This window comes from Drosophila ananassae, chromosome XL (genome assembly GCF_017639315.1).
Source record: "Drosophila ananassae strain 14024-0371.13 chromosome XL, ASM1763931v2, whole genome shotgun sequence".
Taxonomy (NCBI): Eukaryota; Metazoa; Arthropoda; class Insecta; order Diptera; family Drosophilidae; genus Drosophila; species Drosophila ananassae.
In genome coordinates this window covers 3,644,536-3,672,198 of record NC_057931.1, presented here as the reverse complement: position 1 = coordinate 3,672,198, position 27,663 = coordinate 3,644,536, and the positions used below count along the sequence as shown (strand labels likewise).

The window sequence follows — 27,663 nt, the reverse complement described above, 5'->3', positions numbered from 1 at the left end:
GAAATATAAAAAATATATATATAATATCAGACCATGAACAGTGAACCCGTTGAAGGTCTCTCGGGGTCTTTATCTGAGATCGGGTGACGAAAATAGATTATCATGGTCGGCATGTTAGCTGCAATCGATGATTGCATAAGTATATTATCGATAAGATTTGTGTGCATTGTTTATGCTTTAATGTTTCCTATTTTTAGGGGGGGAAGCGCGGTGCTGGTGCACCAATAAAATCGGCCAGGAAGCTATTAATCACACCGATAAGATGTGCTCTCGGAGAAGATAAGATATTCTAGTCAAGATTCTAATTCTTCGATATATGTATGTCTTCAATATATCGATTAGAAATCGATTAAACAAATCTCCTATAACATTTAATATTCTCTCCAAATTTCAAATGCAAAGTAGTCAAGTACTTGAGAACCAAATCGCCACAAATCCGTATTTCTTTCGATAAGAAACCACTTAGCGATATGAAACTAACCCATAGTCCCCCATTAACCCCTAATGCAAAATAAAAACCAATGCTTATTTTTTGAAAAAAAATATTTATTATATTTGTATTAAATTGTTTTGTTTTTTTTTCAGATTTTTTTCTTAGGTTGTCTTTTGATTTGACTTTAAAGTAAACCGCATCGCTCGCAATCTCTTGCATCGTATTTACAATAGTTAAGTTTAACACTTTACCAGACTGATGGTATTACAATTCACAATATATATACTCGATTACAATACATAAATAGGTGTGTGTGTGTGTGTTATATATTAGTTTAAAGATCCCTTAAATTCCTTAGATGCCATGAGGTGATACAAAAAAAAAAAAAAAAAAAATTAAAATAAATAAATCGATAACGATATCGAAACCGATCTAATTCTATTTTTTTTGATTTTTTTTGGGAAAAAGGGAGTGTGTTTAAGGCCCTAACCTAGTTAGGGAATGTCTAGTAAAATTTAATACATATCCTTCGATAAAATCGATTGTAAAAAATCGATTATTTATCGTTCTGAATACGCATTACTGTTAGATACTTTTATTTTTTATATATAATATATGTATATTATTTATAGGTATTTTTGGTTTAATAAACTAATTATTGCACACGGCAACAAAATATCGAATTGGTTTGGATTATTCCATTACTTTTTATACACCTTTTGTTTTATTATTTTTTTTTTTTTAATACTATTGCAGCAACGTTTTCCAAGAGACCAATTTACAATCTATATCTAAGCTCTAGCTATAGTTTACACAACAATAATCCAAACCATTTCGCGTTAGATGAGTTCTTTTTTCCATAACCCTGCTGCACAGTGTTGATTAAATTTGATGTCTTTGATTTATTTATGTAATTTTTTTTAAATTTATATATATATATATTTTTTTTTTGGTATGCGTTGCCTAAGAAGAAGTTAAAGTCTGACAGTCGACGGTCGCAATTTGGTTGTTGCTGCTCCTAATACTCAATTGGTGCCTGAATTAGCCAAACTACTGGGATGTGGATGTGAGTGGTGTTTATGGTTTTTTGAATTTTTATATATATATCTTTTTGGGTGTAGCTAGAAACCTATTTTTTAAGAAGAAATTTAGTGACAAAATTTAGAAATATATAAAACTGTTTCCCTTAAATTTCTTTTCATTTTCTTTTTTTCTCAAAAATAATCAAAAAATTGTTTTAAAAGTTAAGAAATTAGCTCTTTTTGTTTGCCAACTAATTCAAAAAATGAATTCCTAAATTTTTATACATTTTTATCAATGAAAATTACAAATTATAAAACTATTTTTCACTTGAAACTTTTTTTTTACTTTTTATTCCCTTGAAACATATATTTTTTTTCCTTTTCTTCTTAATATAAAATAATAAAAACTCATAAATAACTTTTAAATTAGACTAGTATCCTTTTTTCATTAACTTTGGCTTGTAAAAACAAAAAGAAATTCTAAGTTGAATAGTTTTCAACCAATTTTGAATAGTTTTTTGTTTTCAAACTCACTTTATGGATTAAAAAATGATTTAAAATAAATACTTTCTACATAATTTAAACATAAATTAAAATACAAAATATATACCCATTGGAAAAAAGGGTAAAAACTAAACTGAAAATTTTAAAAATTACAAATTTTTAATTGAAACCCCAAATATGGTATTCCAGCTACGCCCGTGATGGTTTTTTGTGGGTGTGTGGATGAGTTGTGTGTGATGGGTGTAGTGTGTAGGTTGTGCCACCTAGAGCGTCTTAAGCATGGTGGGCGCCTTGGCTGCCGCTGGACTGTAGCCACTCGGACTGTTCGCCACCGCGGCGGCAGCTGCCACAGAAGCCGCATCCGGCAGAGGCGCCGAGACACTCAACACTCCTCCAGCTCCAGCCGCCTCCTCGCGTGTTATGGACCCCGAGCCCCGACTCTTGAGGGGCTTGTATTTTTGCAACGCCTCCGCTGACGTCGACTTGAAAGTCTCCGTCATCTGGACCCGTACTCGCTCCATGAGGACATCGATGTCGTCTTTGGTCAGACCCTCGGTACTAACCGGGGGCAATGTGGTTATCACTATCCTGCCAGCGTTCAGGATCTTCTTCTTGTCGTTGAGGAATGTCCCATACGAGCTGAACACCACCGGAAGGATTGGTATCTGCTGGTCGATGGCCATGTGGAAGGCGCCCTTCTTAAACGGATGCAGTTCCCCGGTGTTGCGTCGTGTGCCCTCCGGGAAGACCCAGAGCTTGATCCTCTGCCGCTTGATCTTCCTATTCACCTCGTTCAGGGTCTCGCGCGCCTTCTCGCCCCGCACCCGGTCGATGAAGATGAGACCCGCCAGCCAGGCGGCCAGGCCGAAGGGCCACGCGTAGAACAGCTCCCGTTTGGCCACCACCGTGCACTTGTTCATCACATGCCAGATGTCGAACATGCCTGGAAAATAAAATAATGGGTATTATTATGGTATAAAAAGTGGATTTAAGCAAAAATATGACTGATTTTTCTTAGCTTTCTTTCTATTTCTTAGGGAGAAGAAAGGAGTAAGTACCCTCTAGGAAGAAAGTAGATAGTAGAATATGAATATGAAAGGAGTTTGAAGGAAAGTAGCCCGGACAATATAAAGAAAAGCTTATTAGAAAGGCATAGGAAGAAAAGGTAAGGAAGGCGAGGAATCGGGAATAAAAATACAACAAGAAATAGTAGAAAAGAAAACCATATCCTACCCAGGACGTCCAGGGAGCTCTGATGATTGGCCACAATGATGCAGGCCTGGTCCTTGGCCAGGTGCTCCTTGCCGCGCAGCTCCCAGCGCAGGCCGATCAGCGTGGAGATGCGATGGCACCAAGTGCTAGCCCATCTGAAAAAAATGGAACCACTAGCCATTATTAAAATGAAACATTATACAGAAAATCAATTGAACATATAGCCGGCTATTTAATTAGCCAAATGAATTGAGGGCCAGACTTTGAATCAAGTCTAATTGAGTTCAATTCCCACACTGATCATTAATCGAAAGCCCAAAACAAAGGCAGTTTCTGAGTCCGTATAACGAGCCGAGAAACGCCCAACGAGGCGTATAGCTTTGATTTCTCCCGAAACCCCCCCTTTTTTTCTCATATATCTAGGGTAGTAGTATATATAATACCATATGTGGGCATGACACGTAATTACAGTCCCGTGCGACGAATAAATTATACATCAGGGTACTAGTTTTTTTTCTTTTTCTTTTATTTTTCCCCCCGATCGATAAACTGCATTAAATAGTTGAAACTAAACATAATTGATTCAGGTGACCTGTCGTCAGTACAACCCTCTTAATCAACCCTTTAATCAAATATTCATGATTCTCTAATGCAAATAAATGTCATTTGAGCTGGCAGGTGCATTAACCGCAGCAGAGCTATTTAAACTAAACCGCAATGGGGATACATGTTAAAAAAAAAAAAAATAATTCTAATCTCTAGTAATTTAATAGGTCAGGCTGAGAGAATAATTATTTAAAGGGTTTTTTTTTAAATATATCAAGTTACTTTTCGGTCTAAGAAGCTATGCATATTTAGCTTACAGTTGAGAAAATAATATTAATAATAAAAAAAAACATTCTTAAAAAAATCTTTACAAAAATAGGTTTTGAACTCTACTCTCAAAGAAAAAAATAAAAAAAAAAACTAGATATGATCTTTAAATCTTTTCTTTTTTTATTTTCCAACTAAAAATTAAGTTAATTCACAACAAAATATTTAAAAATCAATATTTTTTGATTAAAAAATTATTTAAAAATTCAATAAAAATTAAATAGCTCTATCTTTCGCTCTAAAACTTCCACAAAAATATAATCAAAGCTCTGAAATATCTATACCTTTATTGTTCAGTTTAAAGAATTTTTTTCAGTGACTTATTTAGCCGGTTTCTCCAATTGCTACTCCCATTGGCGTGCAACAGCTCCCTTGGCTCTTCAGCTGCCACACGTGTCGAATTGTAGCAGCCCCCGAACCCCAGACTACCCCCTTTTTGACGCCGTCCTTGACTAGAGGCTTTAGCAAAAAAAAAACAAAAAAAATCCCATAAAAATGTAACCCAAAACCCCCTAATGACATCCTGAACTGATTTATATTCCTTTCATTCCTTCTTTAATTTTCTATAAAATATAAGAAATACTTTAAACCTTTTAGTTTAATTTAACCTTTGCCTTAGTGATCTAATCGGCATTTAAATGTTGCCTTTAAGAAACGACCCTAGGCAACAATTATCCGTAATTGTGCATCGAAAATGTATCTTATCGGTTGTTTTAAAAAAAAAATAATTCTGAGATAATCAGAGTACGACGTCAGAAAGTCATACAAACAATATTCTTTAGATAGAGGAGGTTGAGAGAATAAAACTAATTTTTATCGAGCAATAAATTAATATCGAAAAAATCACTTATCAACTAATTGGTTTATCGATATATGGTTATTATTGGATGGGAGGGGGAGGAAAAAAACCCCTACTTCTGGCCTTCTAGGCTGCTTCGTTTCAAAGGTCATCTTTCATTAAAAAAAAAAAAACAACAAAAAAAACCAGACCCGTCCTGGAAAATTGCATTTTCCTGCCACCTGCATTGAGGGTCCTTTCGATTATTTTTCTTTTATTTTGGGCTTCGTGTTAATATTGATAGCCAATTAATGTTGAATGTGTCATTGAGTGAGCCGCCTTGCCACAAATACAGCATTAAAAATTAACAAGTTAGTCAGTCAGCTTCAAAGGGCTAGAATGGGAAAAAAAGGTAGCAGTCATGAAGGTAATACCAATTACATTCACTCCCCTGTCCAATATCCATTATTAATAGCGACAATTTCTGGATTTCGAACAACTAGTCATGTTAACAGCCTTTTAATCAATATAATGTTTGATTTCTTTATCAGCAAACTGCAAGTTTGTTTGTCAAAAAAAAACCTAAGCACCTGCACTTTAAATATTATTTTTATGGGCTTTAAAAGTTACGGGGTTTTTGCAGGTTAAACTGGGTTAAACGTGTCAAGTGCTGTATTTTGTAAAACAAGTGTAATTTGCATTAATTAAAGCTCTTATTTTAAATTTGTACAATTTGTAGTCATTTTTCAACTTTTTAAATATTTGTTTTACAAAAAAAAGAGTCTTCTTCCTAAAACACCTATTTTCTGCTCCTTAAACTCTGTAGAATATTCTGATTTTTATGATTTAACGTAATAATACTAAAAAGAAATAAAAAATATTATAAAAAAACATAAATAATTCCCCAAAAAATACTCACAATAGATTGCGAACATCGCAGGGACGTGTTAGGAAGGCCGGAATAAGGACAATCGAGTTAAAGGACACTATCCCATAGTAGATGAGGAATTTGAAGTAGTAACGAAATATGTGATTCGTTTCGTAGAGAAATGGCAGCATCAGGAGCAGGAAAAGTCCCAAAAGTTCGATAAACGAACTCATTTTTGTTCAATTCCTGTTGTCTGTTTTGGTTCCGATTTCCGATTTTTGATTTCAAAAATTTTGAAATCAATCTATGAGACACTTTTCTTTCGTCACTGGTCTGTTTTCTTCGTCCTTTTTGTTTGATATTTATCCTTTGATTAAGGCAGATTGCAGTCTTTTAGAGTTTTTGAGTGAGAATACGATATTTTTTTAAATTCTGAAAAGGTAAAGATTAAAAATAATATAAAATAAGTAATATATTCTAAAAATATTAAAAAATTACTGTTTTTATAAAAAATATATTTTTTTGTTAGAGTTATTATTACTATATTTAATATTATTTAGTTAAGAGATTTTGTTTAAAAAGCCGGCCATTCAAGGGTTAAGGACTACAGTTTGAGAAGCACTGTACTGTTCTGTTTTTTGAACAGTTTTAAATATTATTTTTATTTTTAAATTATAGAAAATATTTAAATAAATGTTTTATTAATAACTTTAGTTTTAAAAACTTGACTTTTTCTAAATAAAAACTAAAAACAAAATAATAAAAAAAAAACTACAAAGGATATACAAGTTAACGGTAAATGTTTGAGAAGCACCGCTCTCTTGTTGTTTTGTTGTGTTTTGAAACAATGAGAGAGCGAGAGAGAGGATGCGGGAGAGGATGCTAGGAATGCAGAGAGCGGTGTTTGTTGCTTTTTCTTATTGTTCTTATATCTTATTGTGTATTTTGTCTTTTTGTTATTTCTGCTTTTTTTTTTTTATTAACAATTACGCGAGTGCAACAAACCGCAACAACACCAACACTAACAAACACAAACTAAACCAACACACACAGAGAGAAAAAAATCAATTTAAATTTGCGCCCAGCAGACGGGCGAACAAGAAGGTGAAGAAGAAGAGACCTGCATTTGCATAGAGAATGCGAAATGGGCACATAACAGAAAGAGAAACAGCAACAACAAAAAGATAACGGGACAAATAGAGTAGGATATCACTTGATCAATTATTGATGGAAAAATAAATGATTTATAAATGCCTGTCACTGGGCTACCCTTTTTTTTTTTTTTTTTTTGCAAAAAACAAAAAAAAGCAAAGAAAATATTATTCGACAAGACATCTGGCACGAAAACAAAATAAAGCAACAAAACAACAAAAAACTAAGAAAATAAACTACAAGGGGGTTGAACCGAGAGAGAGAGATGGAGAGAGAGTGGGTGAGAGAGACACGCCAAGGATAATAGCAACAAAAACCACACACACCCGCACGGCACATTAAACTGCACACATAAATAAAATAATAAAAAAAAATAATAATAATAATAATAAACATAAATAAATGGTTCTTTTATTTTTTTTTTTGTTGCAAGCGTCGCGTCTATACAATTAAATAAAGCAATTTCAATATAATACAATTGCGGTACAACACACACAACATGAACAACAACAAAAAGCACAAAAATCTCAATGTGTTTCTTCCCGATTCTCGTTTCTCTTTCACTTAATAGTTTTTGTCTTGATTTTTCTTTTTTTTTTGGCTTCTATTTGGGCATTCTATTTATGCATTTTTTTTTAAAGGCATTACGTTTTTCTATTGTATTTCACATTTATCCGTTTTTCCCCGTTTTTATTTATTTTATTTTTTGCATTTGTCCGGCACTCGGCGCTATAGTCGTTCCGTGTGTACTGCCGTATTTGTTTTGATTCGATTCGTACGTTGTGTGTGATGATTGTGTCGCCTCCGTGACGGGGGCAGCAGGAATAAAAAAAAAAATAACAAAGCGCCGGAGAGAGTCGAGGCGGCGAAATTAAAATTGCCGAGAATTTTGGGGGTTGGCCAAGTTTTAAGCCAGGCGGGAGGCTTTATATCGATTTATAGCGCTAGTATTTTTCCCGCTAAAATACTATGTATCGATGTTTTTTATGGTATTTTCTGTTTGGTCACACCAAGATCAGTGATGTTCCTGGCAACTATCGATTACAATACTTTTAGTCGCTAGATCTGGCAATAAAAAAGCTAAATCGGCAGATCTGGCTAGAGATGGTGTTTATTTTGTAATCGATAGTCATAATCGATAGGTTTTATTTAAATATTTCAAATTTATCATCTCTAAGGTATATTTCCTTGCTATTGGTTTGTGAAATTGCTAATAAAATTAGCGCCAATTTTTTAAAATTATTTAAATAGGTTTTTAAGGCTTTTTAAATTGTTTTCTTAGGTCCCAGATAACTGAAATTATCAATAGAGGTAGTACCACCTTAAAAATGATAGCATTTAGATTTAGAAATATAGATTTAAAGCTTTAATAAAAAAAAGCAAAAGAAACTAGCCTTTTAAAAAGTTTTTTCGCAGAGTTTTGGTTATAAAATGTAATTAGACCCTAAATAAATAAATTTAGAGAATATTTGAATTAAATTTTAAAGATTTAAATGATTGTTGTCTTTAAAAACCGAGAAAAAGAAAAACCAGAGTTTTCCGGTCTTTATTTTTTCCGCTTGCGACGTGTACTGCGAATAAAAAACTATACGAATTAATTCTGGAATTGTTGGCAAGCCTTCTGACAACCAGAGAGATGATTTAGATGCGATTTGTGCACTTGGCAACCAAAATCAAAAATGTGAAATGCAAAAGCGAATAATCCTAGGGAGTTGAGCTGCCCTCTGACCTGCGGAAAACGTGTATGTCAGGAATGGGAATCAGAATTGAAATAGTTTTTATTTTTAAAGCCCAGACTTGGGGCAAAACAAAAACAAAAATATTTTTGTTTACATTATGATGTGATGACAGCTTTCCATTGATTTGATGACGCGCCCACCATTATCTCGATTTTCAGAGCAGTCCGTGTGGGGAGGTGGCTCTAATCGGTGGCTCTAGTTCTAAACTTGAACGGAAAAAAAGACTGAATTATGCTTAGGTGGTAAAAAAAAAACTATAATTATGTCATTTAATACACTATATTTTTAAGTTTTTTTAATTAAAAATATATATTATTAAGTTATAAATTGGAAAGAATGAAGATCTATCAAAAACTATCAAAATTATATATTATTTTGTGTTTTTTACAGTAAAATTTATAAGTTTTAATAATAAAACTTATAATAATAATGCTATAACGTGAAATATCAAATATTTTTTAAATAAATAAACAAGAATAGTAATATTTCTTAGTTATAATAAATATTTATAATATTTTTTGCTTTAACTTTTTGACAAATACCTCGCAGGTTTAAAAAAAAAGGAAATACAAAAATATATCATTTTTTCTAAAATCGAAAAGAAAATAAACCAACTACCCCTATAGAGTTACAGGGTATTCATATTTCCACTCGTTGCCAAGCCCACGCATACTACCAGCCAGATCCTCTCACCGACACACACACACGCGGCGTATACTCGATGTGTGCAACGGTATTGGTGGGGAGAGATAAGAAAAAGCGATCGGAGGCAAGCCATAAAGTCGCGCCCTCGGCTCTTTAGCCGCTCAGTCAGTTTCGAGCTGCGACGACGATCGGTGGAAGCTACGGAAGAGAAGCAAGAGAGAACACAAGTGGGGTGGGAGAACATAAGCGCGAATATAAAGCACAAAGCGAGGAACGCAACACGTGAATAGCCAGAGCCCCAAATTGGATTTAAATTTAATTTTTTTGTTAATTTGAGAACATAGCAAGATGGCAACTACATCCAGTAAGTAGATAAGAGTTACTATTAGTTACTATTATTTATCTTTATTTCTATATAGTTGAGGGCTATAAACTGGGCAAGATCCTAATCGAGGGCAAGACCAAGCAGGTCTACGATCTTCCCGAACAGCCAGGACTCTGTCTGCTTCTCAGCAAGGACCGGATTACCGCCGGGGATGGCGTCAAGGCCCATGATCTGGAGGGCAAGGCCGAGATCTCCAACGCCACCAACGGACAGGTCTTCCGCCTCCTCAACGAAGCAGGTAAGGAATCAAGTTCTAAGTTATAGTTCTATTTATTTTTATTATTCTTGTAGGTATTCGCACCGCCTATGTGAAGCAGTGTGGCTCGAAGGCCTTCATCGCCCGCAAATGTCAAATGATACCCATTGAGTGGGTAACCCGACGCCTCGCCACCGGATCTTTCCTCAAACGGAACGTGGGCGTACCGGAGGGCTATAGGTTGGTAACTGAACCGATTCCACCGGGGGGTTATCTCACCTGATCCGTGCGATCTCAGATCTCAGGTCTTATCTCTCAGGCCGAGAACTGTCCCAGTTGCGGTAAACAAATTTAACTGCAATCGATGCGATGCATTCGACGGCGAGGTCAACGACTCACTGATAAGGCTACTTATACCGCCTTCAGATACGTTCCGAACCCAAATCCAAAACACCGAATAACATTGCTAAAGTCATAGAGTCGTTGTGGGCTGTAATGTGAGAGGGATTAGCGTCAGAGCGAGGTTACTAATCTCAACTAATGACCTTTTTAAGGGGGGATCTCATATCAAAGGTTATACTAAGTTGTGGTTTAAGGGTTAGGGTCTATATCGGGTGTATATATGTTTCAGATATGTTTATTCTATGTATCTATAGCTATATCTGTATCATCTATATCTGTTTAGTGTCCGCGTGTCCGCTTGTCCGCTTGTCCGCTTGTCCGCCTATTTCTTCTCTTATTTCCAAGAAAACTACCCTTTTTTTTGTAAAATATCACTTTCCTGGTATTATAATCCCAATTCTTCTATCCTTTTAGATTCTCTCCTCCCAAACAGGAGACTTTCTTCAAGGACGATGCCAACCACGATCCCCAATGGAGCGAAGAGCAGATCGTCTCCGCCAAGTTCGAGCTCAATGGCCTGGTTATCGGTGAGTCCCAGGCCCCAACCCCCAAAAGACCTCCATCCTAATCCTAACACTCTTCCCATCCAGGTCAAGATGAAGTCGATATTATGCGCAGGACCACCCTCCTGGTCTTTGAGATCCTGGAGAGGGCGTGGCAGACCAGGGACTGCGCCCTCATCGACATGAAGGTGGAGTTCGGCATCGATGCCGATGGAAACATAGTCCTGGCCGACATCATCGACTCCGATTCGTGGCGCCTTTGGCCCTCGGGCGACAAGCGACTGATGGTCGACAAGCAGGTCTACCGGAATCTCACAGCCGTAACCGCCAGCGATCTGGACACCGTGAAGCGTAACTTCATCTGGGTGTCCCAGCAGTTGGCCGACATTATCCCCAAAAAGGATCATCTCGTGGTCGTCCTGATGGGCAGTGCCTCGGACACCTCGCACAGCGAAAAGATCGCCACCAGCTGTCGGTCTCTGGGACTGAATGTGGAGCTCCGGGTGACCTCCGCCCACAAGGGACCCGAGGAGACACTCCGCATAGTCCGGGAGTACGAGTCCGTGATGCAGAATCTGATATTCGTGGCGGTGGCCGGACGTTCCAACGGTCTGGGCCCTGTGGTGTCCGGCAGCACCAACTATCCGGTCATCAACTGCCCTCCCGTCAAGTCCGACAACATGCAGGTGGATGTCTGGAGCAGCCTGAACCTGCCCTCCGGCCTGGGATGTGCCACCGTCCTGTATCCGGAGGCGGCGGCCCTGCATGCTGCCACTATCCTGGGACTCGGCAACTTCATGGTGTGGTCCAAGCTGAGGGTCAAGGCCCTCAACAACTTCGTCACCCTCAAGAAGGCCGACAAGGAGCTCCGTGGTGTCCGAAATGCCTAGGATGAGAGAGGGAACTGCCAATTGAACGAAGGTATCTCCAAGGACTCCGAATCCTGGAAGAGTCCTGCTCGTTTTCCCCCCTTTTTTTGTTTTGTTTTTTTTTAATGCCAGCCCTTTTTTCTGATTTTATTTTAGTATTAAGAAAAGCATGACTTGAACTAGCTACTAGCTATACCTGGTACTCCCGACAAGTACCCTCGAAATACCTATTAATAAAAAGAAATATATAAAGCTTAAAAGATATTTTTCGATTTTAGGGGGGTGGTTTGTTTGATTTAATCTGATATATTAATTTAATTTAATTTTTAATTTATAACAAAATAAAAACTAAGTAAAGAGAGAGAGAGTATTTATCCTTAAATAATAATTAAATACATTTTTAATAATTAAATAATAAGTCAAATATTTAATATTTCCATTTTAAAACAAAGTTTTTTCTTAATTTTTCTTTGTATTTTTGCGCAATCTGGTTGATCCTCATTTTTGTAGCATACTTTTGGGCTGCTTTGGAGGAAAAAGCAAAAAAGAAAATATTACGTATACGTACGCATATCCTTTTTAAGATATTAAGATATAAGAAAATGTATTATATTATATTTTTTAATATTTCAGCATAGTTTTTATACATATTTAGGAATACGACTAGGGGGCAGCAGTAAAATGCTTTACATATACATATATTTACAAAATTACGAATTTATATATTTACGAAAATATAAAAATCACTTTTACTAAGACAGGAACAGGGTATCTTTCAGTCGGTTTCGTTTAAAACCCAAATTTCACTGTTGTTATTTTCAAAGGGATGCCCACAGAAACAAAAATCAGCTGTTTTTGTTTATTCCCACTCTACAACACAACAACTTAAAAGCAATCTACTTAACTATACCCTGTTTCTATCTTAATATATAAATTTAATTGAAATGAAAACTTAATCGTATTCCATAACAAATATAAAATTTAAGCTAAAATATTAAAATATAAAAAATATTTTTTTCATCATTAGTCGTTTAGTGTATACCCCAATTTTCTTAGGGTAGCATTTATTTTTACTTTTATAAATTGGCCCAATTGGCAGCTTAATCTAATCGTCTTAAAAAATGTAATATAAAACTACCTTAGGGTAGCATATCTGAAAAGTTGCAAAAATCGAAAATAGTTAAATTATAGCTACTTTCGGCATCAGTCAGTTTCCAGCTCCGACGACGATCGGAGCCAGATTTAAATTTAATTTTTTTTTTTAATTTAAAGACTAAGAGATCTTAGATCTTAGAAAGAAAGATAGAAAGATGGCAATTACATCGAGTAAGTAGATAAGAGTTACTATTAGTTACTATTATTTATTAATTTTTCTATATAGTTGAGGGCTATAAACTGGGCCAGATGCTGATCGAGGGCAAGACCAAGCAGGTCTTCGACCTTCCCGAACAGCCAGGACTCTGTCTGCTTCTCAGCAAGGACCGGATCACCGCCGGGGACGGTGTCATGGCCAATGATATGGAGGGCAAGGCTGAGATCTCCAACACCACCAACGGACAGGTCTTCCGCCTCCTCAACGAAGCTGGTAAGGGATCGAGTTCCAAGCTATAGTTCTATTTATTTTTATTATTTTTGTAGGAATTCGCACCGCCTATGTGAAGCCGTGTGGTTCGAAGGCCTTCATCGCCCGCAAATGCCAAATGGTACCCATTGAGTGGGTAGCCCGACGCCTCGCCTACGGATCCTTCTTGAAACGGAACGTGGGCGTACCGGAGGGCTATAGGTTGGTAACTGAACCGATTCCACCGGGGGGTTATCTCACCTAATCACCTATAATCGTGTGATAAGGTCTTATCTGGCTGGTGTTCCAGTCTCATATCTTTTCAGTGTCCGTGTGACCGCGTGTCCGCTTGTCCGCCTTCTAGTTCTCTTATTTCTAAGAAAGCCACTCTCTTTTTGTTTAAGATTATTACTTTCTAGTATTGTAATCCCTATCTTTCTGTACATATCTTTCTAGATTTTCTATATATCTACAGCTATATCTTTAAAGTGTCCGCGTGTCCGCTTGTCCGCCATTTTGTTCTCTTATTTCCAAGAAAGTTACACTTTTTTTCTTCTTTTTTGAAGAAACCATACTTTTCTTGTCTTCTAATCCCAATTCTTCATTCTTTTTAGATTCTCTCTTCCCAAACAGGAGACCTTCTTCAAGGACGATGCCAACCACGATCCCCTATGGAGCGAAGAGCAAATCGTCTCTGCCAAGTTCGAGCTCAATGGCCTGGTCATCGGTGAGTTCTAAGCCTCCACTAATAGACCCCCATCCTAATCCTAACACTCTTCCCATCCAGGTCAAGATGAAGTCGATATTATGCGCAGGACCACCCTCCTGGTCTTTGAGATCCTGGAGAGGGCGTGGCAGACCAGGGACTGCGCCCTCATCGACATGAAGGTGGAGTTCGGCATCGATGCCGATGGAAACATAGTCCTGGCCGACATCATCGACTCCGATTCGTGGCGCCTTTGGCCCTCGGGCGACAAGCGACTGATGGTCGACAAGCAGGTCTACTGGAATCTCACCACCGTAACTGCCAGCGACCTTGAGACCGTCAAGCAGAACTTCATCTGGGTGTCCCAGCAGTTGTCCTGATGGGCAGTGGTCGATCTCGTGGTCGTCCTGATGGGCAGTGCCTCGGACACCTCGCACAGCGAGAAGATCGCCACCAGCTGTCGGTCTCTAGGATTGAACGTGGAGCTCCGGGTGACCTCCGCCCACAAGGGACCCGAGGAGACACTCCGCATAGTCCGGGAGTACGAGTCCGTGATGCAGAATCTGATATTCGTGGCGGTGGCCGGCCGTTCCAACGGTCTGGGCCCTGTGGTGTCCGGCAGTACCAACTATCCGGTCATCAACTGCCCGCCCGTCAAGTCCGACAACATGCAGGTGGATGTCTGGAGCAGCCTGAACCTGCCCTCCGGCCTGGGATGTGCCACCGTCCTGTATCCGGAGGCGGCGGCCCTGCATGCTGCCACTATCCTGGGACTCGGCAACTTCATGGTGTGGTCCAAGCTGAGGGTCAAGGCCCTCAACAACTTCGTCACCCTCAAAAAGGCCGACAAGGAGCTCCGTGGTGTCCGAAATGCCTAGGATGAGAGAGGGAACTGCCAATTGAACGAAGGTATCTCCAAGGACTCCGAATCCTGGAAGAGTCCTGCTCGTTTTCCCCCCTTTTTTTTGTTTTGTTTTTTTTTAATGCCAGCCCTTTTTTCTGATTTTATTTTAGTATTAAGAAAAGCTTGACTTGAACTAGCTACTAGCTATACCTGGTACTCCCGACAAGTACCCTCGAAATACCTATTAATAAAAAGAAATATATAAAGCTTAAAAGATATTTTATGATTTTAAGGGGGTGGTTTGTTTGATTTAATCTGATATATTAATTTAATTTAATTTTTAATTTATAACAAAATAAAAACTAAGTAAAGAGAGAGAGAGTATTTATCCTTAAATAATAATTAAATACATTTTTAATAATTAAATAATAAGTCAAATATTTAATATTTCCATTTTAAAACAAAGTTTTTTCTTAATTTTTCTTTGTATTTTTGCGCCATTTGGATGATCTTCATTTTTGTAGCATACTTTTGGGCTGCTTTGGAGAAAAAAGAAAAAGAAGAAATTGTTACGTATACGTACGCATATCCTTTTTAAGGGTTAAAGATAAAAGAAAATGATAAAAAATAATACAAATACTAACAAAAATACTTAAAATAAAATAATTTATATATTTTTTTTATACATTTTTAATTATTTTAATTACTTATGTATTATTTTTGTCTAAAACTTGTAATTTAAATAAAAAATATTACTGAAAATTAAAAAAAAAAACCTCTTAATAGTATCTTTTAATTTTTTAAGTATTAGTTAGTTAACTTTTATTTAGTCTGTGATTTGAAAGGCAAAAGGTCTAAAACCCAAAACCTGAGTCATTTTTGGCCAAATTAGCCGCCCAAGGGGGAGAGGTGGGGCTTGCTTTTGGGAAAATATAAAAATATGTGTTAAAGTGCGGCGGGCAAGCTGGGGTCAATTAATCATACTTTAGTGTTTGCCAGAAACAAACACAAACAAACAAACACAACCGCAAAAACAAATGCATGGCGAACAATTCATAATAATAACAATAATTTAGCAAGCGAGAGGGGGGCAGAGGAAGACAGAAACCGAAACCAAGAAAAGGAGGTGGAGAATGAGAGGGAGATGGAGATGGAGACTCCAAGACCAAGACGGAGCAAGAGAACGAGAGGGCGAATGTACACATTAAAAGTCAGGGTCAAAGTGTGGCCATTGTGTTTGCATCTCCCTCTATCCTCCCCCCTACCCCATCCATCTTACGCTTTTTTCCGCCAAAATGAGGGGCATGGTGGGGCGGGTTTTTTCTCCTTTTTTTTCTTTAAACAACAATAAACAATAAACAAAAAGAAATATGTATGGCAAAGCAAACGTAACAAAATGTTAAGAAAAACAAAAGAAACTTAAGAAAAATTTTTAAAATTAAATATTTATTTTCCAAATACTCTTTATTATATAATTTAACATTTATTTATTTTCTTATTTATACATTTATTTTTTTTTTTTTTAACTCTTTTATTTTAATATACATTTTTTTATCAGATAATCGTAACTGTAATCGAACCTTATCATCAATTCGCTTATGCTTCACATTTTGGGGTTAAAGTGAGTGAATCAACAATATTGACGTTGACGTTGACGCTGACGCTGACGTTGACGTTGGCGTCTGCGTTGGCGCTGGCGGGCAGAGCTGTGGAGCTTGGGGCCGCCGCTGGGGTCGCCCGTCTACAAATACACCAACAACGACAACAATGGCCGGCAATTGTTTTGCGGCGTCGCCTCTGCCGCTGTCACTCAGCTGCCTCTGCCAACGTCAATGACGCAGCAGCAGCAGCAGCAGCAGCGCGCCTGTTTGCGGTCGCTGTCTCCTTTTAGCCTCCCCCCCCCCCAACCCACTCCTCTCACAAAAGCCGCAAGGGGTTTCTTTATTGCTTTTTTTTTCTCGTTTCTGTTTACAGATTCGGTTTTTTTTTTTTGTTCTCCAGTTTTATTTTTATCATTTTCGTCTTCTTCTTCTCGTTTAAAGGCACATAAAAAAAAACTGTTTTGTTACAAGCGAATGCCGATCACCGTCGCCGTCGATCTTTCTACACGTTTTCATTATCATTTTACTGTCTATCTGTCTGTCTGGCTGTCCTATAGTCCCCCCACCCCCACCCCTTTGGCACACCAAACAGAACTCCCTTCTGTACCACTTCCCTTTGAACTACAGTTATACTTCTCGATCGTGTAATTGAGAGAGTTTTTGGTAAAAGGATAACGGTTCATAGGGAGAGTGAGAGTTTAAGAGATGAGAGTTAAAGAGAGAGGTAATATTTTTTATTTTAAGTTATGGTAAATATTAAGTATTTCTTTTATTTTTAGGTATTATTAATATTTTATTTTACTTATTAAACCTTTTATTTCCATTCTTTTAATTATTGAAGAACCTAAAAATAAAAATAAATATTATTTAAATTAATATTATAATATATAAAGCATAGTATAACTTCTTTAGGCTCCACTGTACTCTTTTTTTTTCTGCGAAGCAACTCTTTCAACTTGTTGCTAAAAATATGCAAGACAGTAAAAGGAAACCGGTTCCCCACTCTTCTCACACACACACATAAATACATACATACATACATACATAGTTACATATATAAGAGATATGTATAAAAGATATATAACATACTGTGTGGTATATGGTTGCTTTATAACTGGTTGTTGCTGGGTGCCGAGCCACTGACCGAAGGGGTGGTGGGACAAACAGGGGGCTGGCAGGGCGGATGAGCCGAAGGAGGAGGGGGGAGAACTGGAACTGTGACTTGATTACTGAGCTGGGTGGTGGGGGGACCAACAAGAAGAAGAAGAAGCAAACCGATCCGTGCACAAATAAAGACAGAAAAAAAAACACAAACAGAGAAACAGAAAAAAAAAACAAGAAAAAGAAGAAGAAGTGGAGAAACAACAACATGCAAAACGCCAACACGTAATACAAGATCGTAAAGCGGTTGTGAGAGAGGGCGGAGGGCGATGGGTGGGGGAGACAAAAAAAGGGGAGAAGATTGGGTTGCCAGGAGGAAGGAAGGGGAGAGGAGATGCTGTCGCTGTCGCGGTCGACGCCAGCATCGATTACGCGAAGCTAAACCGGCATTCTACAGTGGGGACTAGTTACAGAAAGAAAGAGGGGATAAAGTGATAAGAAAAATATGTAACAACTTTGTAGCTTGTTTTTAACAAATTTTTAATTATAATATAATATTTGATCTAAATTATTATGCACTTTTGACCTTTTATTTTATGTTTACTGTACCTGTAGTTGTAACAACAGTTGTTTGTTGTTCTAGTTGATTTTGTTGTTGTTGTCACCGCAAGTTGCGCTACTTTGCGCTTATTCGGCTTCATTCTTCCACAGCCCCCTTATCTGTTACTCTCTCTCTCTACTGTTACACTCCCCCTCCGCCTCCTCCTTTTCCGTCGACACTCGTTTTCCTGCAATGTCACCCGTTGGAGATTCAGGTTAGGTTTATTACTCTCTCTCCCCGCTCTCACTCCACCTGGCTCCCCCGGCCTTTCTCTCGATTTCCCCACCCCACCCCACCCCCTCCCTATTCTTCTATCGCCACATGTTTTTGTGCTGATACGGCTTAACTGTGAATTGGCCGGCGAGCAAAGATCACATCAACTTAGCTGTGGGAGAAATGGTTGGCAAAGGGGGGAGGGGGGCATCGCCGGATCAAAACGGTAGAAGTGGGCGACCAGGCGAAGGAGAAGGTGGAGAGGAGGACAAGTGATAAGCCGAAAAAAAAAGCGAATGGGCGATAATAAAAAATCTAAATAAAAACACATCAACGAAAAATTAACAACAACACTCGAAACGACCAGACATGAATTTGCTGAAAGAAAGAGAGAGGGCTGGGGGGAGGGAGAGAGGATGAAAGCTTATCTGTGACAGGGCGCGGGGAGAGTTGGGGTGTGTGTGTGTGTGCGATAAGGGGGGAATGATCGCATCTATTACGGCTATGGTTTGGGGGAAATCACGTTCGTTCCCACCTTATCTATGTATTGGAACCTGGCACGGAATGCACACATCATTTATTTCCAGCGATTTGCAAGTCATAACAACTAGCGAACAATGCAATCAAAATTCTTTTTCCAAAATATTTTAATCTTCTTCCTCTTTGATTTTTGTCAGAAGATTCCCTAGATTCTCTCTTCTTACTGCTGTCCTTGTCTAACCAATCCATATTAAATTAAACATGGTCGAACGTGTCCTAACATGTTTTGAAAACTGACCTCTTAAGAGGAAAAATTTAAAGCTGACGGGATAGATAGATAGAGATGGGGAGTGCCATGGCAGGTAACCTAAAAAAAAAAAAAAATAACAAAGAAGAATAGAAAACCAAAGAAGAAGCATAGGGAATAAGAAAAAAGTTCTAGCACGTGGTAAGCCCCGCTGATGTTCGCTGAATCTTAAGCGGATTATGAGACGTTAACCCAACCCCCTGCCTCCCACCACCCCTTTAAACCGTCGGCTCCACCATTAGCCCTGTCTCTTTCACGCTGGCAATGTTGTCACATTGATTGACCCGTTTCTTGCCCCCGACTTTCAACGTTCTTTTATTTTTCGTCTTAACCCCGGGAATTCGCCCCCAACAATCCAACAATTTTTTTCTGTTCGTTATTCTTTTTCCATCTTATTTTTCTTCTTTGCTTTAAGTCGCTGAATATTTTTTGCATGTCCAGCTACGGTTCCCCCCCCCCCCCCCCCCCCCCCTCCCCCCCCAACCACATACAGAGTCCCGCCCCCCCCCTTGAGAATTTGCAGTCCACTCTGCGTGTGCTTTCATTTTATTTTGCTTTAATATGATTTTTCTTTCTTTTTTTGTTATTTGTATTTTAGCCCCCTTGCTGGATGGCTCTGACACTGAAGATAAATATTTTTTAATTAAAATATATTTTTAAAAACATTTATTATGTTAATAATAATACTACAAAAAATGATAGTTTTTCTTAATTTTATTTTATTATATTTACTATTTACTGCATATTATTTATTTTTGTTCAGTGTACATTTTGCTTTATTTATTTCATTTCTTGGCTAACGCGTTTCGTTTCTTCTTGCGCATCTTGCCTTCTCGCTCCCACGCATTAGGCCCCAACGTAACTCTTCTTCTTATATTTCTTTTTCTGTTTTTTTTTTCCTGCTGCGTGTACGTTTGTGTGTGTGTGTGAGTTGTAGTTGAATGTGCCGGTTTGTTCTGTTGCTTTGTTGTTGTTGTTGACGTTGGTCGTGTCATGTTGATTTGTGTGCTCCCCATCCCCATCCCCATCCCAGTCGCCCCCCTTCTCTCTTTCTTTCCTTTTACGTCTGCGCTAGTTATTCAGGGTATGCTGTCGTGCTTCTTCTTGCTCTTCCACTTCTGCTTCATCTTCTCGCATACTCGCATTACAGACATACACAAATACATACATACATACATACATACATACAGACAACTACGCAAACAACATCAAGACAATGCGCAGTAGATAACAGCCCCCACCCTGATTACACTCTCTCTCTCTCTCTCTGTCTCTCTGTCTTGCCTACTGAACACTTGCTAGCCTGCTCTCCCGCTTACAAAAATAGTTACAGTGGAAGATATTCAAATAATTAACAGTTATTTAATATTATTATTAAATAAGGATAATAAAATTTTCAACATATTTATATCTCTCAGATAGAAGATACTTTTTTATCTTTTAATTTTATTTATTTTCTAATAATAACTCTACTCTCCGCCGCAATTGTATCTATAAGTTACGTGTATCTGTTAGTATGCCTGGCTGTATCTATGGCAACACAGCGTGTGATATATAAGAGGCATATATATATTAATATATATACATATACGTATATATATATATATATATATATATATATATATATGTACATATATATATACGGTGCTTATGCAGACAGCTGCTTTGTGTGTCAAATTGTAGCGAAAAAAAAAATGATTTTTTTCTCATACCAACCAGGAAAGTGGGAGCAGGATGCAGATAGTTGGGGAGGCGAACAAGAAGAAGCAGACGAAGAACCCAATAGCCAATTTTGCAATTCAGCAATGATTACATCCTTATCAGCAATTACTTACTTTTTAATAATTAAGTTATACATTTTAACTAAAATTATATTTTATTTAATATTTTATTAATAAAAATAAAAAGAAAATGCAGCAAATTTCGCATGGGGCTATCAGTGTGTTGTTTCTTCTCCACCGGGGCTCCACTCTCTTCTCTCTCTCTCTGTTGCTGTGCGGCTCTGTTTTTGCGCAGCGCTCTCTGACGCTCCCACCCGACTCCCCACCATCTGTCTGTCGGTCTGTCTGTTTGTCTCACTCACTCGCTCAACCGACAAACCGGCTGACGTTCTTACTGGCGCACGTTTGTTTTTGTGTCTGCCGGCGTCGTCATTAGCAGAGCGACGTTGCCAAACTTCAATGCCGTAGATGCCTGTATCTGTGTGCTTGTGTTTGTGTGTTTTATATCAGAAATTTCCATTTAATTTTTTATTTAGGTTTCTTTTTCTTTATTTTATTTTTATTTGATTTTTTTTTTGTATATTTTTGCAACGCTTGCGTGCCAGAGAATTTGTGTGTGTTTGGCTTTAATGGTATACACATGTATTATTTTTCAGTTTGTGCGGCTGTGTGTGTGTGTGTGTGGGTTGGTACTTTAGTTACACTTTCAGCTGCTGTTTCCAAGCTTTTATTTTTATTACATTTTTTTTTTCGGTTTTTACGTCACACCTATTTGGCGGGGGTGTAAGCTGTGTGTGTGTGTGTGTTTGTTTGGTATGAGGGCGGAATTACTGCATAGGCCTGAGAAAAATTGGCAGAAAATCTCAGTCGAGGGTTGTTTTTGTCTCGAATTTTTTTTTACACCGCCATTCGTACAGCCACAGGTGTTGCTGCGCCGTCGACGCCGACGCTGGCAGAGGCAGCGACAGAGGTAACGCAGCAGAGGCGGCTTTGTCAAGTTCAGCTCTCTGACAGAAAAAAAATTACAAAAAAAAAAACTTTGCACCTTTGTGCAAATTATTTTGTCGTCAAAATGTGATTGCCACGAAAAGTTAACCTCAAAAAATTTTTAGCCGGTTGCCTGTTGAACGTGACTCACCAAAAAAAATTTCATTTTAAAAAGAAATATAAAATAAAGTCAGAAAAAAAAATCCCCAGCTTAATGAAAAAGTTATGCGATCTCCCTTTTAACATTTTTGTTTTTATTTATTTATAGTTTCGTTAGTTGTATGTTTGCTAGTGTGTGTGTGTGTGTGTGTGTGTGTGATTGTGCACTCTAACAAACTTTGCTCCCTACACTTGACCTTGTTTTGCCATTTTCATTTTGTGCCACACTACCACTCACACACACACACACACACACATACACACACTCTTATTGAGATGGGGATGGATTATTGCGGTTGACTACAAACCAAAAACACAGTTTGTTAGAAGGAGAGAGGAGGACGACGAGTCAGAACAAGTCAGACGAAGTGTGGTCAGGCGGTGGGGTGGGGAGTAGCGGTCAGGAGGAGAAGGAGCAGGAGCAGGAGAAGAAGAAGGAGCGGGAGTGAGAGATGTCAAAAGCAAAGCCAAGACGCTGAGAAAGGCAAATGGCGAATCACACAAACACAAACACACACACAGACAGGAAGAAACAAAAGTTCAATACAGTGGACAAAATTAAAAGATTTCTTGAAATTCATTTTTAATATCAAAAATTTTCAAAAAAAAAATGTATATATATTAATCTTTAAACAAATATATAATAATAATATTTAATTGTTCTTACAAGACTCTTACCATCCTCTAACCATTATTAATAAGGCATTCTTATTTAAAACTTTAATTATAATTGAAATAGCTAAAAAAAACTTTATAAAAAACCTTTGAATTTCTTTAAAATTCTAATACCAAAAGATACACCTTAATAAGACTTAAATATCTAAAAGAAATCATTAAAAAACATATTTCTTTTTAAATTAACATTAAAAACTAACAATTTAAGGTCAAGGGTTCGACTCCTTTTTCTTAGAAACTGGAAAATAGAGGAATTTGTAAGCTTTTATTAGATTTTAAAGATAAAAACCTTAAAAATGCTTAAAAAAGAGAATCTGAATACTTTAAAAAATGGTTTATAAAAATAATCTTAACAAAATAATACAAAATAATAAAGAATTATTAAAATATATATAAACACACACTAAAACCCACAAAAATCCCACTGTAAGAGAAAAAAAAAGAATTACGGAAAGAGGAAGACAACTGGAGGCCAGTAATTTGGCTAAATTTTGTTTTTAGCCACGGCTTAAATGCCGGCTACAACAACAAACACAACAACATCAAAAGCAAAAAAGCAAAAGAAAGACCAAAAATAAAGCCAAGCGAGAAAAATCCCAAAAAAGAATCGACAGTTAAAGCGAAGGGCAATGTGGTAACAAAAATAAGCAAAAAAAAAACACAAAAAAAGAATGGGAGGAGGGGAGACAAGTAAGGCAATAAAAATTGAGAGCAAGGCAACCCCAAAAAAAAAAAAAAAACAGGAAGGACAGGGCAACAAAGTTATTAATGACCCGCTGCTGTTTTTATTTTTTTATGATTTTCTTCATTTTCTTTTTCGCTTTTTGCCAATACTAAAAAAAAATAAAATAAGAAAATTCAAACACAAAACACAATAAAAGAACAGACGAGAAGGAACTTAAAAGATTAGCAGACATAAGAGCGAAACAAATGAAAGGCAGAACCAAAAACGAAATAAAACTAATCCGTAATCCTCGGGGAATGTGAGCCGCACCTCTATGGTTCTACTCGAATAACTTAACCCTAGAAAATAATATTAAATAAATGAGACCATCTTCAGATACATTTGTCTTTCTTTTATATATATATATATATCATTTTTTTTATAAGATATACATTTTTTAAGCTTTTGATATCTGTATCTTTATCAATTTTCTTTTGATCATAGAGCGGAATATCTTAAAAGATTTGTGGTTCGATTCCCCATCAATCTGCATCAAAACCTGGATACAAAATATTTTTAAAATTTTTTTCAAAAATTTTCTGATGGTACCCCTTGAAATTTTCATAAAGTTCATATATGTAGTTCCACTTCCGATGTCTATATCTTCAACAATTCTCATCCGATTTTTGAAAGCTATACCTTAAAAGATTTGTAGTTCGATTTGGAACCAATTTTCATCAAAATCTAAGGGTAAAATATTTTTTAAATTTTTTTCAAAAAATTTCTGATGGTACCCCTTAGAAAAACCGGGATGCACACATATAGCCAACTTTAATGTCCATAACTTTTTTAATTTTTATTCGATTCTTAAAAATAATACCTTAAAAGATTTTTAAATCTAGCATCAATCCTTAGGATTAATTTTTTCTTAATTTTTTCTTTATAGAGAAACCCCTTGCTCTTCAACTATGACCCATTACCCTGTCCCCACCTTAACTAATTGCCTTCCATTTCATAAAACAAACACCTTTAACCATTTTGTGGCACTTCTAGGGTTAAAGAATAAAAACAAAGGTGTGATCAAATGCAAATAACAGTTTGAAGAAAAAAAGAAAAAAAAAAAAAACTGATCAAGTTTCAACGTGCATGCATAAATAATTACATTATAAGGGGGCGCTACCGCCCGTCCCACCCACCTTCTTCTTCTGTCACTTGCACCACCTTGCTCGGAGATAAAACAAAATAAAATAAAATAAAAGTACAAGAAACAAAGACAAGAAGAACAACAAATTCAAAAATAACACGACCTAACCGAACGAACGAGCGATAATAGAGCAATGTGAAAAGGGCGAGGAGCGTGAGGGAGAGGGAGCACAAGACTAGCAGGGGGTGACTAGCAGGGGAGGCGGTATAACGGCAATGGCAATGCCAACAAATTAAAGTTACTAAAGCAAAGGAAACGGGCGAAAAGAGAAAAGAGCGCAAAAAAAAAAAACAGCAAATTTCTTGCATGGCGTCGAAACGTGAGCAAGTCGGAAAGAAAGAGCGAGAGCGAGAGCGAGGCAAAAGCAATCGCTTGGCAAACACACACACACACACACTCACACATACACGTAAAAATAGAAGAATAAAAGAATCGCAGTCAGCAGCAGAAAAGAAGGGGGAGCAGGATGGTGGCAAGGGGGAGAAAAGAATAAAAAAAACAATAAAAGGCAAAAGCAAAAGCAAGGCAGCATGCAGAACCGCTCACTCAAAATTTAAAAAGGAAAATAAGGGAAAAGGAGAATAATAAAGAAAAAAAAACCGGTTCGGGTTATACAGTTCTTTTCTGTTCTTCTCTCCGTCCGTCCGTCCGGCCGTCCGCCTGTCTATCTGTCTGTCCTTTTTTTTTTCACATTTCTGACATTTCTGCAAAATAATTCTTTATTTTTTAATGAATTTTTAAAAAAAATATATTTGAAACATTTAAAAAGACAAAAAATTTGTTTAGGAAACACTTTTGAAAGTACAGTTAATAATATAATTAATAGTATAATTAATGAATAATAATTAATACTAATAGATTATTTTCCGGGATGAAAGCGGGCGTCCATTGTGAGGCGATTCATACGGCCGTAGACTAGCACTTCGCTGATGATCCGCTCGGCGTAGAGTCGCTGATCCGGACGCATATTCCGGAAGTGGGCGGCCATCCGTTTACCGATAAGATCGCACTCGTTCTCACACTCTCTCTCTCTCTCCCTCTCTCTATCCCTTTCACGATCCCTGACCCTTTCTCTTGCCCTTTCGCGCTCTCTTTCCGTCGGAATGTCTTCGGATCTGCCACGTTTCGCATCGTTTTCACCGTAATCGCTATCGTTGCTGCTATGCCTCCGGATTCTTGGCGCTATCCGGACGGACTTGTCCGCTATCCGGCGATGATGCGACGAATACGGACTACTCTTGATATTAACAGACGATGTATTCGGATAATTGTCCATTTTTCCAGGTCCTGATTCGGATTCCGGGTCCGGGTCCGGTTCGGGATCAACTTCATGATCCGGATCGTGATCAACTTCACTAACACCGCCCTCCATCCCCAATGCATCCTCTTCAATGGGAAAGCTGTCCTGGAAAAGGTCATCATCCTGAAGAGTATCAAAAATAATAGAAAAATTTTAGATAAATAATATTACGTAATACCCGTAATAATTGTAGGTTAAAATTTCCCTCCCCTAAACCCTAAACTCACATCCGGATCACTTGCTATTTGAACCTGTTCGTCCGGATTTCCATCGTAATGATATATGGACTCCTGCGGATGATACTTTACGTCCTTTATCGAGTGTATCCTCGTATAGCTCTGATTCTGTAATCCCGTAACTCTTGATCTCTCCAAATCCGTTTGGATCTCATCCGTTTCCAGTTCGTATAAGAAATCGAATTCCTTGAAATACCACAACGATGGCATATAAGTCCCGTGACTTTTAAGGACCTTTCGTAACTCCCGACGGTACGAGGTACGAAAATTATTAATCTTTCTCTTTAAAGTATGAATATTCGCATTTGGATCGAATTTCTGTAAAAATTCCAACAAACGCCCGTAGGCGGAGTCGCGTCGTTTACGATCCCGATACTCTTTACTTCGCACCATCCATAATTCCGGCATTTCCCGATAGAGCCGGAAGAACACCTGCCAGTATTCCATATCCGAGTGACTGTGCTGCGACATGGCCAGAAGACGGGAACCAGAAGCGACCAGACCAACCAACCAACCCATCGACCGGTCGTCGTACGACTGCCTTATCGTACGACCGCTTCAAACCGCGACGCCCATCAGCGAACTCGCTGTCGCTGCCACAGTGGTTCGAACAATATTGGTCATGCATTCGTATAGGGGGGGAGTATACTTTTTTCAGATACGGATTTATGGTTTTGAGATTGTTATCTTGGAAAATAAAACCTATAGAATAATGGAAGTCTTCTAGAAACCCTATATTCTTACATCATACTTCTGTCATACAGATCGTCTTATTTAACTTTCCAACTCGAAAATGTCTTCATTCTCTTCAATAACCATTTCTATAGGGGGGAGTACACTCTATATAGATAAGGATTTATGGTTTTTAGATTGTTATCTTGAAAAAAAACCCTTTAGACCAATGGCAGTCTTCTAGAAACCCTAAATACCAATAGAAACTCTAGTAACCTCTTAAAAACTGTCATACAGATCATCTTTTTTAACTTTCCAACTCGAAAATATCTTTATTCCCTTAAATAACCACCCCTAACTCTTGCATAATCAGTTCTTCAACTCATAATACCCTAGTTTCTGTAGGTTTCATTATTTTAGGGTGATTTTTTTTTCTTTTCTTTCTCTTCTCTGGGAACTTCAGTAATTAAGACCCCCTACTATTTAGGGCTGTTACTCACGTTGATGCTGGTCTCGTCGAGACTGTCGTCCAGACTCTCGGATTTAACACGAACCGGGGACTGGATGTGAAGAACTGGTTTCAGAAAGTCCATCAGATGATACCACCAGAGTCGTGGCTTGTAGCCGTTCTGTGAGGACTGAACTTTCTTGATCTCCCGCCGGTAACAGCATCGCAGTGAGTTGATCTTCCGCTTCACATCCTGCACGGAGGAATCGCCATTGAGGCGACGCAGGATCTTAAGGAGTTCCTGGTAGCCGGGCTCCTTTTTGAACTTGGATAGATAGTCGACACTGGTGCTGTCCCACAGGGCCGTAAAATGGCGATAACAGCTGATGAATTCCTCCATTACCTCGCGTTCGTCGTATAGTGTGAGGTTGCCCCCGCCCACCGAGACTGACGGGGTGGAGGAGGAGGTAGTGGCAGCGGCAGCGGCGGCTGGGGTGGGGGTGGCGGTAGCGCCGGATGGCGACGGGACTAGCAACGACCCTGGTCCCACCATTATTTTCGAATGGACTGAGACGGACTGACGCTGTATGACGATGATGATG

The 27,663-nt window shown here is 38.0% G+C and overlaps 3 protein-coding genes and 1 pseudogene across 6 annotated transcripts; 2 read left to right on the top strand and 2 right to left on the bottom strand.

Moving 5' to 3' along the window:
* Positions 1-656: 656 nt before the first annotated feature.
* LOC6504072 (1-acyl-sn-glycerol-3-phosphate acyltransferase alpha) lies at positions 657-7,784 on the bottom strand. 2 transcript variants are annotated; one of them, XM_014905692.3, is made up of 4 exons: positions 7,491-7,784; positions 5,742-6,122; positions 3,193-3,326; positions 657-2,902 (listed from the first exon to the last, which is right to left on the bottom strand). In XM_014905692.3, the coding sequence occupies exons 2-4, from the start codon at positions 5,921-5,923 to the stop codon at positions 2,223-2,225; spliced, it is 996 nt and encodes a 331-aa protein (XP_014761178.1). In that variant the 5' UTR covers positions 5,924-6,122; positions 7,491-7,784; the 3' UTR covers positions 657-2,222. The 2 variants fall into 2 exon arrangements, with proteins under 2 accessions (XP_014761178.1, XP_001964119.1); XM_001964083.4 differs by having other exon boundaries at positions 7,622-7,784.
* Positions 7,785-9,372: 1,588 nt separating this feature from the next.
* LOC6503583 (multifunctional protein ADE2) lies at positions 9,373-11,841 on the top strand. The gene is made up of 5 exons (XM_001964082.4): positions 9,373-9,590; positions 9,646-9,849; positions 9,903-10,047; positions 10,624-10,736; positions 10,800-11,841. Exons 1-5 carry the CDS (start codon positions 9,575-9,577, stop codon positions 11,600-11,602), a joined length of 1,281 nt encoding a protein of 426 aa, XP_001964118.1. The 5' UTR covers positions 9,373-9,574; the 3' UTR covers positions 11,603-11,841.
* A 1,108-nt stretch (positions 11,842-12,949) lies between these two features.
* Positions 12,950-14,966, top strand: LOC6503584 (annotated as a pseudogene). Its single transcript, XR_006507569.1, has 4 exons — positions 12,950-13,166; positions 13,220-13,364; positions 13,757-13,869; positions 13,930-14,966. The product of XR_006507569.1 is annotated as a multifunctional protein ADE2-like (transcript).
* A 10,141-nt stretch (positions 14,967-25,107) lies between these two features.
* LOC6504070 (RNA-binding protein 25) lies at positions 25,108-27,663 on the bottom strand. Of its 2 annotated transcripts, none has more exons than XM_001964080.4 (2): positions 25,933-26,510; positions 25,108-25,828 (listed from the first exon to the last, which is right to left on the bottom strand). In XM_001964080.4, exons 1-2 carry the CDS (start codon positions 26,458-26,460, stop codon positions 25,265-25,267), a joined length of 1,092 nt encoding a protein of 363 aa, XP_001964116.2. In that variant the 5' UTR covers positions 26,461-26,510; the 3' UTR covers positions 25,108-25,264. The 2 variants fall into 2 exon arrangements, with proteins under 2 accessions (XP_001964116.2, XP_014761177.2); XM_014905691.3 differs by lacking the exon at positions 25,933-26,510 and adding an exon at positions 27,114-27,663 and having other exon boundaries at positions 25,115-25,828.